The sequence below is a fragment of the Monodelphis domestica genome, chromosome 3 (genome assembly GCF_027887165.1).
Source record: "Monodelphis domestica isolate mMonDom1 chromosome 3, mMonDom1.pri, whole genome shotgun sequence".
Classification (NCBI taxonomy): Eukaryota; Metazoa; Chordata; class Mammalia; order Didelphimorphia; family Didelphidae; genus Monodelphis; species Monodelphis domestica.
This window is the reverse complement of record NC_077229.1, coordinates 279513002-279528507: the sequence shown is the minus strand read 5'-3', so window position 1 is coordinate 279528507 and position 15506 is coordinate 279513002. Positions and strand designations below refer to the sequence as shown.

The 15506-nt window shown below is 36.5% G+C and overlaps 1 protein-coding gene across 1 annotated transcript in view; it reads left to right on the top strand.

The window, feature by feature from the left end:
- The window catches only part of CHST9 (carbohydrate sulfotransferase 9), a 364583-nt gene extending 351716 nt beyond the window's left edge, over positions 1-12867 (top strand). The window contains exon 5 of the mRNA XM_007487575.3: positions 11163-12867. Coding sequence (XP_007487637.2) covers positions 11163-12251 — 1089 coding nt within the window. The 3' untranslated portion in view covers positions 12252-12867. The remainder of the gene's footprint in view (positions 1-11162) is intronic.
- The last annotated feature ends 2639 nt before the right edge of the window (positions 12868-15506 follow it).

The following is a 15506-nucleotide window of genomic DNA, read 5'->3' as shown; positions in this document are numbered from 1 at the left end:
TTGAAACCATTGATCCATGGCAACAAATCTTATTAGTCATTGTCCAGCACACTCAGCAGGTGTCCCAGAAGTATTGGATGCTTCAATAATACTTCCATAGCGAAAGCCTTCGTTGATATGTTGAATTCAAAAGCTAGAGTCGAAATGGGTCTTAGGATCATTACGTCATTCACTGAGAGGTTGTCTAAAATAAATGACTGAAATTTTCTACACATACATTTTATTTACGTATGTTTTGCTTCTATATTTGTTTATGTATTGAGTTTCTTACTGATATAAGAAGACCTGAGTATACCAATTCTAAGTACAATTAAGGGCAATTCTTGCTCAAGGATCTTAGCCTGCTGTGGTTTGGACCATAACTCCTCACAGTCATGCAGGTGGAACACTATATCTAGGAGATCTGTCAAACCAGATAAAGTTTGAATAGACACCCAGCAATAGATTGCATGTCTGTTATCAAAGAGTCAGCTTTGCTACACTCATCACCAGAAAAGTGGTCACTTGGTAATGATGGGGTTTTTTTCAGCCACAGCAACCTCTGACAACCATAAACAAAGGAATAGAAAAGTCTTCTTGGTAGAGAGAGTACCCACATTAAGAAAATAAATTGTTGATCTTTGAAAAATTAGACCAAGAAGATCAGGTCAATTTTGTAAAATCTGTGTTAGTAACAGGGAAAATGTATATGTACAAATATATAAAAGCACATATATGTGTATATTTATATATACATATATATATAAAAAATATATAATATATTTTTAATTTAGATTTCCCAAAGTACAGTCTCAGCCATGTGACATATCATTTCTTTAATCAAAAACATTTGATGGGCTCCACATCACCTACCTAATTAATTCTAAATTCCTCATCCTAGCATGCAAGATCCTTCCCAGTGTGACACCAAACTACTTAGCCTAAACTCTATCCACTCTCCACATAAACTCAATGTCAAATTAGACTACTGTTGATTAAACACAAACATGCTTGCTTCAAAGTCTTTGCTTGTCCTGTTTCATCTGCCTTTCACATTCCTACCATTCTTCAAGACTCAGCTCAAATTAATCCTTCATGTAGAATTCTCTACTTATTTTATATATTCTGCTTATTTATGTTACTATATATTTTACACATAATTCTCTGATATTTCACTTATAATTCTCAGATGTGATAGCCACCTCCCTTGGACTCCCTTCCCTTAGCATATTGTACCCTTGTTGCGGACCCTATCATATTCTCCCCTATATGATAGTTGTTTTAAAATCAATCTTATTCACTCCAGAAGAAGAAGGTGGCACAATGGATAACATTCTGGGCCTGGAGAGCTGGGTCCCATCTTCCTAAGCTCAAATCTAGCCTCAGACACTTAATAGCTATGTGACTTTGAGCAAGTCACTTAACCCTGTTTGCCTCAGTTTCCTCATCAGTCAAATGAACTGGAGAAAGAAATGGCAAATCTCTACAGTATCTTTGCCAAGAAAACCCCAAATGAGGTCATAAAGTGTTAGACTAACTGAAATGACTGAAGGCTTATTCACTCCAGCCATTAGTTCGTATGTTCCATGAAAGCAGGCAACTCTATCTTTTTTATTTTTTGTCTCCTCTTTGTCACTCCTAGTACAATATCTTATACATGGTAAGTGTTTAATTTGTTCAATTGAATTATTGTTGTTTAGTCATTTTCAGTGGAGACTGACTTCACAATCCTATTTGGGGTTCTCTTGGAAAGATAGTGCAATTGTTTACCTTCCCCAGATCATTTTATAGATGAGGGAACTGAGGCAAACAGGGTTAAATGACTTGCCCAAGGTGACACAGCTAGTAAGTGTCTGAAGCCACATATGAACTCTGGACTTTTTGACTTCAGGTCTAGAATTCTATCCACTGCACTACCTTGCTGCTTTCAACTAGATTAAAGTGAATCAAATCCCTAATCAATCATCTTTCCATTGAAAAAATAAAAATGAAAATTTTTCTATGTCAAATTTGAACTGAAGATAAATTTCATTTAATGCTGTCCTTTTATCTAGACTACGTCAAGATACATATTTCTGGGGAAAGAAAATTTAATGTAACCAATCATAAACAAAAGAGAAAAGCCTGTGTTCTAGTATAAGGTCCCAGTGAAACCTACCTCATTTCTATTGTTCTTAATGTTGGACAAAGTTCAATGTCCACAGAAGTGCTATATTACATCCCATGGTCTACCATCAAAAGACAGTGAAATAAACAAGATTTTCACTGTTCCATCACTGGAATGTGCCTCGCTTGAAATTGATGTAAAAAAGAATATTTTCATCATGTTATTATTTGCTAATTAAATTAGGCCAATGTTTTGTGGATACGGAATAATGTAATTTACTATATTGAATAATTAACCAATCAGATTGTTCATATTTTCTGAAACAATAGATTGACTAAAATGTTACTATAAACAAAATAGATTTTGTTAGGCATAATCCACTTTGTAAACAAATGAAATTAATTCTTTGCCTGACTTAAGCCTCGAAAATGAAAGACTGGAACTGAACACATGCTTCCAATTCTTGTTCTCTTACTAATATGGCACTTAATATAAAAGTTATAATTTAACCTACCCCCAAGTATTCCATACTTGAGACTAAATGGCTCTTAGAAATATGTTCATCAACAGATGGAATACACTTATGGCCTCATAAACTCAAAAACAAGTGAAATTATCTCAGCAAAAGAGAAAGAGATTACAATAAAGCCTCATCTGGTTATCTTGGATAAAATTAATATATTGCACATTGGTTCTCATCTTAATGAAGAGGGGCTAGTAATCACTTTTCTCCATATTATTTGAATGCTGAAAGAACTAGTTCACAGAATTGACTCTTTTAAATGATCAACAATTATTTAATAAGTGCCTAAAAAGTACATAGATTTTTGTCTCATGATTCCTGCCCTCTGATATCTTACAATCTAATTGGAAAAGCAAAACTAAATATAAACAGCAGTAATTTGGTGTGCAAACTAAAGGTTGGCTACCTGAGAGTTGCCAAATTTCTGGAAAAAGAAGATTAGCAAAGCGTGGGCAGAGTTTCATGGAAGAGATTTTTCGCTAGACTTTGAATAGTGAATGTGATCTCCATTGACCAGGAAAGGCATTTATTATAGGGGCAACTGCATGAGGAAATACACAGAGGCAGAAATAGGTAAAGCATTTGAAAGGACCTTGAAAAGACATTGCCTTGGTTTCCTCATCTATAAAATGAGCTGGAGAAGGAAATGACAAACCACTCCAGTATTTTTGCCAAGAAAACCCCAAATGGGGACATGCAGAATCAAATATGACCAAAAAGTTGCTCAGTAACAATAGAGTTCTGTGCATGTTTACAGTCAGATGGGAAAGAATCAGTAGTGATAGAAAGAATGAAGATTCATGAGAGAGCAAAGATGATTGGCTCCAGCAGGCTCTTGTGTAGGTTGGAAAGAATGGAATTAAGAGCACAAATATAGTAATTAGCCACAGTAAGTAAGAGAAATGTCTTCAGTCTTTGGAGAGGAGTAGAGAGAAAACAGAGAAGTTCAAGACATGGAGGAAGCAAGCCAAATGAATTGTCATTGAGTGGCACCAGTCCTTTCAGTGAAGTAGGAGTCTAAGTCATCTTCTGTGTGAGAGCAAGTGCTATAGTTAGTAAAGGAGAGGAGAAAACGTTTAGAACATTCAATATGTTGAATAGGATAAGAGTGAAGCAGAAGATTCCTGGGATTTAGAGCTGGAATTGATTATCGATTATCTAATCTAACCACTTTACGGAGTAGCAAAGGGGTGGGAAGTCAAATAAATTGAGATTACATAGCTGGCTTGTAACAGGGACAGGATCCCAAACCAGGTCCAGCATTTTTCATGACACCAGACCACCTACAAGATTAATAAAGAGTAATGAGTATTCTTCTGAGATGGTAGCATGACTTTTTAGTGAACAAAATCAACTCTTCCATTATTTCCTCTAACTGGGCTTAGTCAGCCCAGGTGCAGAAGTGGAGAGACCAGATAGGGAGCATCATCCAGAGTTGAGGATTTTCAGATCAAAAACATGGGTCAAAGGATTCTAGGAGAGTGGTTAATGAAACATTAATATGGCAGTCCATTGAAGTCAATTAAGACAATAAATTGTCAGAGTGGGGGGGGGAGGATTATTTCAGAGATTGTTAGTCTTGATTTTTTTAATTTGAACATATTCATTTGTTTGTTTGTTACATTAAAATACCCAGTTAAATCTTTCTCCCTCCCCCATTATAAAAGGCATCATTTGACAAATATATATAGAGAGAGGGGGGGAGGGAGGGAGGGAGGGAGGGAAGGAGGAAGAAAAAGAGAATCTGCCTTATTTCTTTCTATTTATCAGTTCTTTCTCTGAAGGTGGACATACACAAATCTTTTTCCGTTGCTGTATATAATATTTTCTTTTTTTAAAAAAAGCATAGAAACACCTACAGGAATTTATTAAAATTGTGTAATTCTTTAGATTTTTATCTCCAATGCCCAGAATAGTACTTGTCATATGCTTGTTGATTTGTAAACTATAACAAATTCAAGCCACAATATGGATGAAGAATAAGTTTCTTGGCAGGGAGTTAGGGACAGAGGTAGAGAGTTAGAATGAGAGAGATTGAGGTTGAGTAAATTTTAACATTCTACATCTTGATCTTGTAAGTCATGTAATTTTTTAAATGGTGAGGCTTAATATGTGACCTTGTTGGTGAATGGTTGAAGTGAGGAATTGGGAAAATGAGAGAGGATGAATAATTATCACATAATTAGTGTTAGATATTACAAGGACTATTGAAGTCCCTGATAATGAAAGGTATAAAAAGGAGAGGAAAAGGGGAACGGCTGGGTATCTCAGTGTATTGAGAGTCAGGCCTAGAGATAGGATGTCCTGGATTCAAATGTGACCTCAGACACTTCCTAGATGTGTGACCCTATTGCTTAACCAGGATTGCCTAGCCCTTAGGATAGAGAAAGGGGTGGGAGGTGGGGGGGGCAGAGATAGACACACAGAGAGTGACAGAGGGAAGGAGGAGAATTGGGGGATTGATTAATTAGATAAAGGAGCTTAAAATTGAGGTAAGTAAAAAATGATACTGAGGTTTCAAGTATAGTCAACTGGAGAACAATCAGAGACCTAGTAAAGGAAATATAGAAGTTGGAAAGGACAACTTATTTGACAATAAATTCAACTCACTATACAATGTGCAAATGCTTATTTAGTTTATATGTTTTTAATCTCCTGAAGAATTCTGTTATTTATGGTAAAGGAGTCTGTCTCACTTTACATGATCCATGGTTATTGTTGTCATTTAATTGGATGAGTTTGGGATGTTCAAAAGGAATAAAGGACTGGGTTCTTCAAGAAGCCAAGCTGTTGGGGGCAGCTGGGTATCTCAGTGAATTGAGGGACAGGCCTAGGGGTGGGGAGGTCTTGGGTTCAAATTTGGAATCAGGCACTTTCTAGCCATGTGACTCTAGGCAAGTCACTTAACCCCAATGCCTAGTCCTTACCACTCTGCTATCATGGAACCAATACTTAGTATTGATTCTAAGACAAAAGGTGAGGGTTTAAAAAAGAAGAAGAAGCAGTCAGACTGTGTCGTTCATCTGGAATAGATACATCTGAGAATGAGTAAATTGTAACTGCCAGTATCAAATGCAATACAGTGCTGTTGTAGGAATTCTTTTTAAAAGCAGGTCAATATTTTATGAAACATAAGTTGAGAGGATCTGGAGGGTCTGCAAGCTGCATACAATAAGAGAGACTGTTTAAGTAAGAAGTAATATACTTTTGAGGGTGTTTTGTACTAAAAATCAGTAAGATTTTAAAGAAGTAATTAATGTGCATATTCTAAACCTTAATAGTGAAACATTTATTTTACATAAGACAAATCAATAATAATTACAACAAAACATAAAGCCATAAGCCTAAGTCACACACTCCCACAAAGTTTTACACATAGTATCTGTGAGGGAGAAGAGATACAAACTTGCATCAATCTAGCAATATAACAAGAGTAGGGAAACTATGACCAATTCACAACAACAGGTCTTAATGGCTTTGATCTTTTTAGAAAACAGACTTCCCTATGTACCATTTGTCACTTTATGGATGGGAATCCTCCTCTCTCAAACCTCCCTGTTCTACTATTGAATAAAGCCACTTTTATTCTTGGCACATCAAAACAGTATTTAACTCTTTTGGAAAATAGGGATCATAAGCCCTGGGTCTGCATAGCTTCTCAGGATATATTCTTTCTGATTAAAAAAAAACAAACCACTTTTTTAAGGCAAGAATCTGCAGAGCTCTCCCGGTCTGGACTATGGGATTTAAGTGGTTTCCCTTTCTGGAACCATAGAGGCTTAAGAAGAAAGAAAGGTAGGAAAGCCTCCGAGGGGCTTCCCTTCTCTCTAACAGTAGATAGGACTAAAGAAAGCAATCCAGGCTTTTCCTAATCTACTCTTCAAATAACCAAGACTTCTGCTTTCTCCAATCAGCCCCAACATCCAAGCTTTTCTTCAGTCAGATCAGTTCCCCACACCAACCGTAGAGCTTGTCTCTCATTAGCTTGTCTCATCTCAAAGCAGCTGTTTCTCTTTCCTTCTGCCACTTACTCGGTTTCTCCTATTCTGTTGACTTCTTAACTCTATCAGATTCCCAGCTTCATCACCTTCTTCAACTTCATCTTCTGATTTCTATATGCAGGTTCTACCTTCTAAATGCCTAGTTTCTCATCCTGATACTTCTATTTTGGCTCCTTCTGACAGCTTTTGCTCTTCTGTTTCAAAGCAGAGTCTTTTCATGTGTAGTTATCCATCTTTTGTTTTAGGTTGAGAAACCTAATAATTCTCCCAGATATAACACAGATAATCAGTTTCAGAACAAGAAACAGAAAAGGCCTAAAAAAAAGACATATCTAAATTAACCCCTAAGAAATTATATATTTCTATCATAAATCAGTACTTTTACCTCAAAGGGGCTGCTTTTTTTTCCCTCAGATCTGTCCCCTTCCCCACAAAGCTGATTTTCTCTGGGTAACTCACACAAATGTCCTTTCTTGGCCCCTTTCAGGAAATAAAATGTACACATAATAAAAAGGAAGTACCGAACATAAAAAAGGACTGTGTCTGTCTAATTGATTTATAACAGTGCTTAACACAGTACCCTCAAAGAGACAGACACTAAATAAGCACTTTTACCAGGAAAAATGAAAAATGGCTATCCTTCTGAAGACATGCTTTCTCATTTATTACCCATATACCAAATGTATAGGCTACCTTTTTCCTGTTTACTGATTCAAGTAGCCAATGGAATTCCAGCTCTGAGCTTACTAGAACATTCTGATTTCAGAAAAATGGGAACATGTTTCTCTTATGGCCTACCTATCTTGTCTATCTTTGTGGCCAAAGTTTGTTGTGTTTTGTTTGTTTTTATTTTAAGAATAAATCAGGAGAATATTTATGAAATGGGTTTGGGAAAGATAAGACTTCAAGTTAAATCTTTGTCTCTGGCACTACACAGCCCTTAAACTTGACTCAGTGGAAATTTAAGCATATTAAGTTGAGGCTCATTGGTTATCTCTTGGAATCTGGCATTATCATATTAGTCAATATGCATTTGTTAAACACTCAATAGGTTCTAGGCACTCTGCTAAGCCTTGAGGATAAAAAGAAAGCCATAAAACAGTCTAAGCTCTCAAGGAGCTCACTGTCTAGCAAGAGAGATGACAAAAAAAAAAAAAAAACAGTTTTGTGCAAACAATATATGATCCAGAATAAGTTGGGGTTAATCAATAGATAGAAAACCCTTGCATTAAGGGATCAAGAAAGGCTTCCCAGGGAAGCTTTCAGTTGAAGGTGTTTCATGTGAACATGGCAGAGCTATTCACAAATCTTGTGTTGAGATTGGAGATGTAGTGCTGGAAAGAATGTGCTCTGCTTAATAAAATATGTAGGACCTCAGTTTGGGAGAATTGAACTATAGTCCTGACTTCATCATTGACTTACTGTGAGGAAACTTATTTGAGTAAGTTATTTCACCTGTCTATACTATAATGTTGCCATTTGGAAATGAGAAAGCAAAAGAATAGCCTTGCCTCTTCCCTATAACTTAGAGGGAATTTGTAATGATAAATCTATAAAATATATTGAACTCCTTGAAGAAAAGACTTATTTGTCCAGATGTGGCGATACTCTGTTTTCAGTCTCTGATGGTCTTGCCAAACCAGAGTAGCAACATTACACTAAATAGAAACTTCCCATCGATTTTTCCACATTCTGTTACATTTCTGGCCTTCATATTTTAAGCTTCTTAGAGAACAACAAACAGTTTTACTGCAAGGGAAAAAAACCATAGGGGAATTAATTTTAGAATGAAAAGAATAATTGTAAAATCACAGCTTAATTCCTCACATCCAAGAAAAAAGCCATACAAATCGGGACATTGAAGCCATATGTACAAATAATCTCATTCTATAAAGAGTGCTCACTTGGAATAGTCTTAGAATACATTAAGAATTTGAGTTTGTGAGTAGGTAAAAATCACTCTTTACTCCTAGTTCCCAAAGTCATTGTTTGTTTTCATCTTAAAGTTCCCTTTTCTTTCTTTCTCTTCTTTTCTCTTTATTCTCTAGTTCTCCCTTCCAAGTTCTCTATGCTACAGTTTAATTGTTTGCTCTTTTTCTCTACCATAAACTTCCCACCATGTCCCACCTCTGTGCCCTTTCTGATATTATTCCTTAAGTCTGTGATGTTCTTCCCATCCCATCCCTACCCCCACCAACATTTCTACCAATTTGAACTTTGACCCCTCTTTTAAGGCATTTAACATGGCAGTGTGGAGGAAGATGGGCTCAAACCCTACCTCTGGATCATAATGGTTGTAAAATAATAAGTTGCACAAAAGTTGCCTACCTGCATTGCTACAGAGAGTTTGCTCACCCAAGAGTACTTTATATCAATGAAATCCCAGGACCATTTCTATTCCTTTAGGGAAGATTTCCAATGTCATCTCTTCCATGAAGATTTCTTTCATCCTAACTCTCAGTAGCAATGTTTGGACCTAAAATAGCACTTAGTTTGCTCCTCTCTAATGAACTGATTAAGTATCATTTTGAATTGCAGTTTTCTCTGTGAGCATTATCCTCCCTTAATAGATTATAACACCCCAAGAGGACTGTATCCTAATCTTTGTGTCTTGCCCAGGGCCTAAAACAGTGAATGCTTGGTACAGCATAAAGACCTTACTAAACATTTTTGAAATTTAGTCAATCTATAGCTCTATACAATGTCACAGAAATGAACTCTCTTCATTCTAGAAGTTACTCTAAAATGTCATCATGTTATCACATTTATAAGAGGAGATATAGAAAAAATAAATTATATGCACATTGACCAGTGTTTATATTATACAAAAGCAATTTTTGTTTATTTATTTTGTTTTTATAGTATAAGCTTAATGCATCTTTACTCAAAGATTATGTGTCACCTTCAGAAAAGGGAATCCCTAATCTAGAATGAGAAACCCAAGACTTTTCTTAGAATTTCAAATATTCAAAACTCCCTGGGACTTAAGATCAAGGCAAAGGCATACCTTAGGATTCTATACACATTAAAGGAAGGCTTCTTTCTAGACCCCTTATTACGGTTCTGTCATTACTGATCCTAAATTACTTTGGTATTCACCTTGAGGAACTGAATTCAGTTGCCCTACTCCCAAGATACCCCTAGCAAACCTTAGAATCCCTAGAAGTTAAACATTCACCTTTGGAACTGGCAGAAAAATCCAGTACTTCTTTGACAACATTAATTCAGAAGAGATCTTTAAATTGAAATTCTAACCTGAAATCCCAATTATCTGGGAACCCTTGCACTTTAGCAGAGGATCAAAATCCTAGGGTAACAACAAGGCAACACAATCATCCAGCAATCATTATGGAATTTTCATAGAACAGCAAAAGAGAAACTAGATCTATGATTTCAGTGGTATAAGGAACTCCCTGATGAGAAAACCCCCTCTGGCAAAAGAGGTTGTTGTCTTCTCTGCAAATTTTAGTGTTAAAGAGGAGGAGCTAGGTGTCACAGTAGATGGAGCACCAGGTGTGGAGTCAGGAAGACCCATCCCCAGAATTCAAAACTTTCCTTAGACACTTACTAGCTGTGTGACCTTGGGCAAGTCACTTAATCTAGTTTGCCTTGGTTTTCTCATCCATCAAGTAAGCTAGAAAAGTGAATGGCAAACCACTCCAGTATCTTTGCCAAGAAAACCCCAACAACTGAACAACAACAGATTCCTTAGAAAGTAAGGGGCTTAGGGTCACACAGTCAGCATGATTCAGAGGTAGATTTTGAGCCCAGATCCTCTTGACTTCCAAGCCATCTCTACATCCATTAGCCAGGGCTGCCTCTTTATTGGCACAGAAACATTATGAAACATGATCCTCCATAAGTTATATGGCTCAGAGTGACAGAAGAGGGAAATGAAAACCCTTCCAATAGGAGTTTCAAAGTGGTTCTGAATATTGGTTTTCAAATGTTTTTTGTCCAACACAGAATTATTTTTCACCACAAGGAATCAATACACACTAGAAAAAGACAGGAGATTCACACGTGTATATATGGTTTCAATAATGCCTTATTTTGATGTTTAGCATTGTACTTTCATCCATCATTAAATGGATCTTAACTCGTTTTCTTTTATCTTATAATTGCATAGACTGGCCTATTATCTCATGAAATTGAGTCATTCAGCAGCTATTTACTGGGTCTCCTCTATGTGACCAGTTAACTGCTAGGGGTGTACAAAGATGTATCCTACACAGATTCATTATTCGAGAAGTTTTAAACTCAAATGAATTTGAGGTGCTAATGAAACAATTCACATTTAAAGTGGCCCAGCAAGCAATTTAGGGCCCCAAAGAGAAAGAATCATTTGTATAGAGGTGATCAGTGAAGTTACAGGAGATGTTAATCTTTTGAAGAAACTGAAGAGAGCCAGTGTATGAAATACTAAGCTATTTTGATATCATATATGAAATCTGTTGTCTAAAGTGAGTTTGGAAACAAATTTGCCGACTGCTAGAAATACTGGTACATTTATGGCCATATTTTAATAATTTCTCATTTTGTGTTTTAACAGGATTCCAAGCACCAGGTCCTAGGGGAACTGAAGCAAAACAATGAGAGTTTTATTATTACGAAGACATTCTCTGGGTCCCTGAGTGAGGTCAGCCATTTAAAAGGAGATGCTCAGGCTTTAAGTGAGCCAATAGGCTCCCCAAATAACAAGTTGTATGAACAGCACCGAGTCACAAAGTCCCTTTTCAAGAAATTGAACCAAATAACTTGGCCACTGGACAGTCGCCCTCTGAACAAAAGTTTAATCAAAGGTGACAAATGGAAGAAAACTGATGCAACTCAGGAAACAAGAAGAGCTTTCCTCCAAGATTTCTGTAAGAAATATGGGAATGGGAACCATGCCCAATCCCATCTTTTTCACATGGTATCCAGAATCTATGTGGAAGATAGACACAAAATCCTCTATTGCGAAGTACCTAAGGCTGGCTGCTCTAACTGGAAAAGAATTCTCATGGTGCTGAATGGCTTAGCTTCTTCTGCCTACAATATCACTCACAATGCTGTGCACTATGGAAAACATTTGAAGAAGTTAGATAGCTTTGATTTGAAAGGGATATATAACCGTTTAAATACGTATACCAAAGCTGTTTTTGTTCGTGATCCCATGGAAAGATTAGTGTCTGCATTTAGGGATAAGTTTGAACACCCAAATAGCTACTACCATCCAGTGTTTGGAAAGGCAATTATTAAGAAATATCGAGCCAATGCTTGTGAAAAAGAAATAAATAATGGATCTGGTGTAAAATTCAAAGAGTTTATCCACTATTTGCTGGATTCCCATCGCCCAGTGGGAATGGACATACACTGGGAAAGGGTCAGTAAACTCTGTTATCCTTGTTTGATCAATTATGATTTTGTAGGGAAATTTGAAACTTTGGAAGAAGATGCCAATTACTTTTTGCAGCTGATTGGTGCTCCAAGAGGGCTAACATTCCCAAACTTTAAGGATAGGCACTCCTCTGATGAAAGGACCAATGCAGATGTTGTAAGACAATATTTGAAAGACTTGTCCAATATGGAGAGGCAATTGATCTATGATTTTTATTATCTGGACTATTTGATGTTTAATTATACAACACCATTTGTATAGCTGGTATACAGTAACCTTTCCCGTTGTTGAAGATAATCTGCTCCAATCAGTAACTATATCTTCTCCATAGTTCTCTATATTGAAGAAATGTAACTAATGCAGTTGTCTTGACTGAATGAAAATTTTGCCAAATAACATGACACCAATTGGCACAAAATTATAGGAAAATCACATAAAGGAGATATGTAAACAACTTGAATGGCATGAAAATGTCTGGAAAAGAGCTACTTTTGCATTATGGATTATAGTGTGGAAGCAATAACATAGCCAGCTGTTGCATTAGCTAAAACAGCACTCTTGTAATGGTATTCAAAAGCATCTAAAATAGCATGGTTTTTTGTTGGTTTCTAGGATCCATTGTCTAAAGTGCATGGATTTATATTTTTACTGTCTGTGGCATATTAATAAAACCACTGGACAGTTTTGTAACTCACTCAAAGCTTTCATATCAATTGCAATGATAAATCAATTTTGAAATGACATTCTGTACCTAGGCATTTTAATTTAGTTCAGAATGCATTATATGATATACAGTATGCGAATGTAGCAGGAAAACCAGATGAGACTATGGCTTTGTATATTTAGCAGCCAATAAAAAATGCACAACCTGCTAAGATCAAAGTAACAAAAACAACCTTCCTCTTCCAGAAAAAAAAAAACTTATGGGAATTGGTTCTGTTTTCTTTTGAGCTTACTAAGTAGAGACAAAATGAACACCACCACTAAAGGTCTCCATTTCTGAAGCATGCTGTTGAGATGTTTAAGCCTCCTTAGATGTAAATGTGCTCCTAATTCTGGTTTAATTGGGCAAGGGGGGAAATTGTTTCAGGATGGAATAATCATCAAAAACAAGAGTTGCCACTCTAAATGTAGGCCTCCAACAATAACAAAGCCTTGTAAGTCTAGTATTTGAATCAAAGCATCATGTGCCCAGATTTATATAAGGAATGTGTTCCAAGAATAGCTTTCATTTTCAGTGTCTAATTATTCAGCTTGGGAATGACTGGTTTAAAAAAAAAAACTAATACACCACTTCAAAGATAGGTTATATTCTAGAGAGTAAACACTATGAGTGCCCCTAGAAAAGTTTTTAATAGGCTTATGAATAAACAAATTAACATATTTTCTTTTCAAGTTTAAATATTCTATACTAACAAAGCCAAATACCATTGTTTTCAGTATAGTAAATCAAAGACTTTGGAAAAATAAGACCATGTGGTGCCCGTATGAAAGATTTTAATACATTTTGTAACTATTTTTCTGATGCCATATAAGGTATCCAAACGAAGACACTTTCTATAGGAAAACTAATTTTACTTATTGGGTTCTTTTGGCCCAGGTTAAAGACTCCACATCACCTTTATTCAATGTGCAAATGCCTTCCTGAGGACATGGAGCCCCCTAACCCACCAAACTCATATTTTCATTCAATCAATCAATTTTCAACAACTTTTTTCCTAGGCAAGGAGGAATTAACGTTTTGATATTAATAGACCAAAATGTACCCCAAACTTTGTTTATTTTGATTTGCCATTTCATGCTTGAGTATTCAGGAATTGCTTCACTCTTCACACACACACACACACACACACCTTGGCCCATCCACATCTTATAAGGGAGGTCAGTTTACACTGCAACAGGCTACCTACTCTGAAGTTAAGAACCTAACATATTACAATTTTACTGGGCTTTTTTTTTCCATCCCATTTTTACTTATCCAATGCAAGACAATAAACTGGTGCTTTCCATATTTTAGTATCTGCATTTACTTAAAATGTTTCCAAACTACATCAGTGATTAGAGTTACAATGGCACAGTGGATAGAGTGTTGGCCTTGGGCTCAGGAAATTCCAGTGTTAAAATGTCACCTCTGGCACAAACTTCCTTGGTCTCCCCTCTCCCCCCCCTCCAGCTCCCCATGTTAGATAGTCAATTAACCTCTTAGGGCCCCAGGTACCTTTCTTAGTCTTAAAAGCTGAAGAATACTGGGCATTAACAGTGGATGTTTCCTCATCGAGAAATCAGTGAAATCAAAGTTTTGGTCTCATCTCATCTTATCCCAAAAATGATTAGTAGAAACTTAGAGAAATGGGAATCATCAATTATTGACTGATAATATCATATATTTATAATTTGAGAATGGAATATAACTCCCTCATTTTACAGAAAAAAAAAATTGGAACTCAGAAGGATTAAGTGACAGAACTAGGATCTGAAGCCAGGTCATTTGAACACTAATTCATCATCCATTCTAATGTATCATATTTTATTCTTTTTTCTGTTTTTTCATACATGTTTGTATATATATGTGCATATAGATGTCCATTCTGCACTAAATTTTTCTTCTAACACCACATTGTTGTCTTCAAAAGATAAAAGTGTGGCCTCAGATACTTCCTGGCTGTGTGACCCTAGGCAAGTCACTTAACTCCCATTGTCTAGCTCTTATCAGTCTTCTGCCTGGGAACCAATGTGCAGCATTGATTCTAAGCCAGAAAGTAAGGGTTTAAATACATACATATATGTGTGTATATATATATACATACACACACATATATATTGGTGTCCAGTGCAGCAAAAGTATAGTGTATTAGAAAATAACCTAATGTATTAGAAAATAACCTAAATTGCTTGTCAAATGACCTGAATTCAAATCCCAGGTCAGCCATTTACTATGCTTGTGACTTTGGGACAATCATTAATCTCTCTGGGCCATATATACCTCATTTATTAAATGAGGGGGTTTGACTAGGTAACCTCTAACACCCATTCCAATCCTAAGTCTCTGATACTAAGCTTTAAAAAGGTCTTATCAATCAGGGGAAAAAAATGAACGTAGTCCCAGAAGTAGATAAGTATTGGCACCTAAGACCTATCCTAATTTGCATGTGCCAAGCATGTCAAACTATCACCACCATCATATCCCCTCAGACCCAATGGAGATAGTTACGGTTCCTGAATCCAAGAGCCTTGGGAATAGCTGTGTCCCCCAAACAACCAAACCTGTTTCTAGCACAGTCCCCATAGCTATCACTGAGAGGAGAAACTTTGTGCAGAAGAGACCCACCTTCCTCATGACTACCAGAAAAAATTTGCTGAACAAATGCCACCAACAGTCAGATAAGCCCCAAACCCCTGGGAATCACTTTCAGCACAGCCCTCACAGAGACCATCCAAGGAAGCCAAGAGAAGAGCCAAGCCATCCCCACCAAAGGTCCCACACAAAGCAGGCAAGCCAATCCAGACAAAACAATA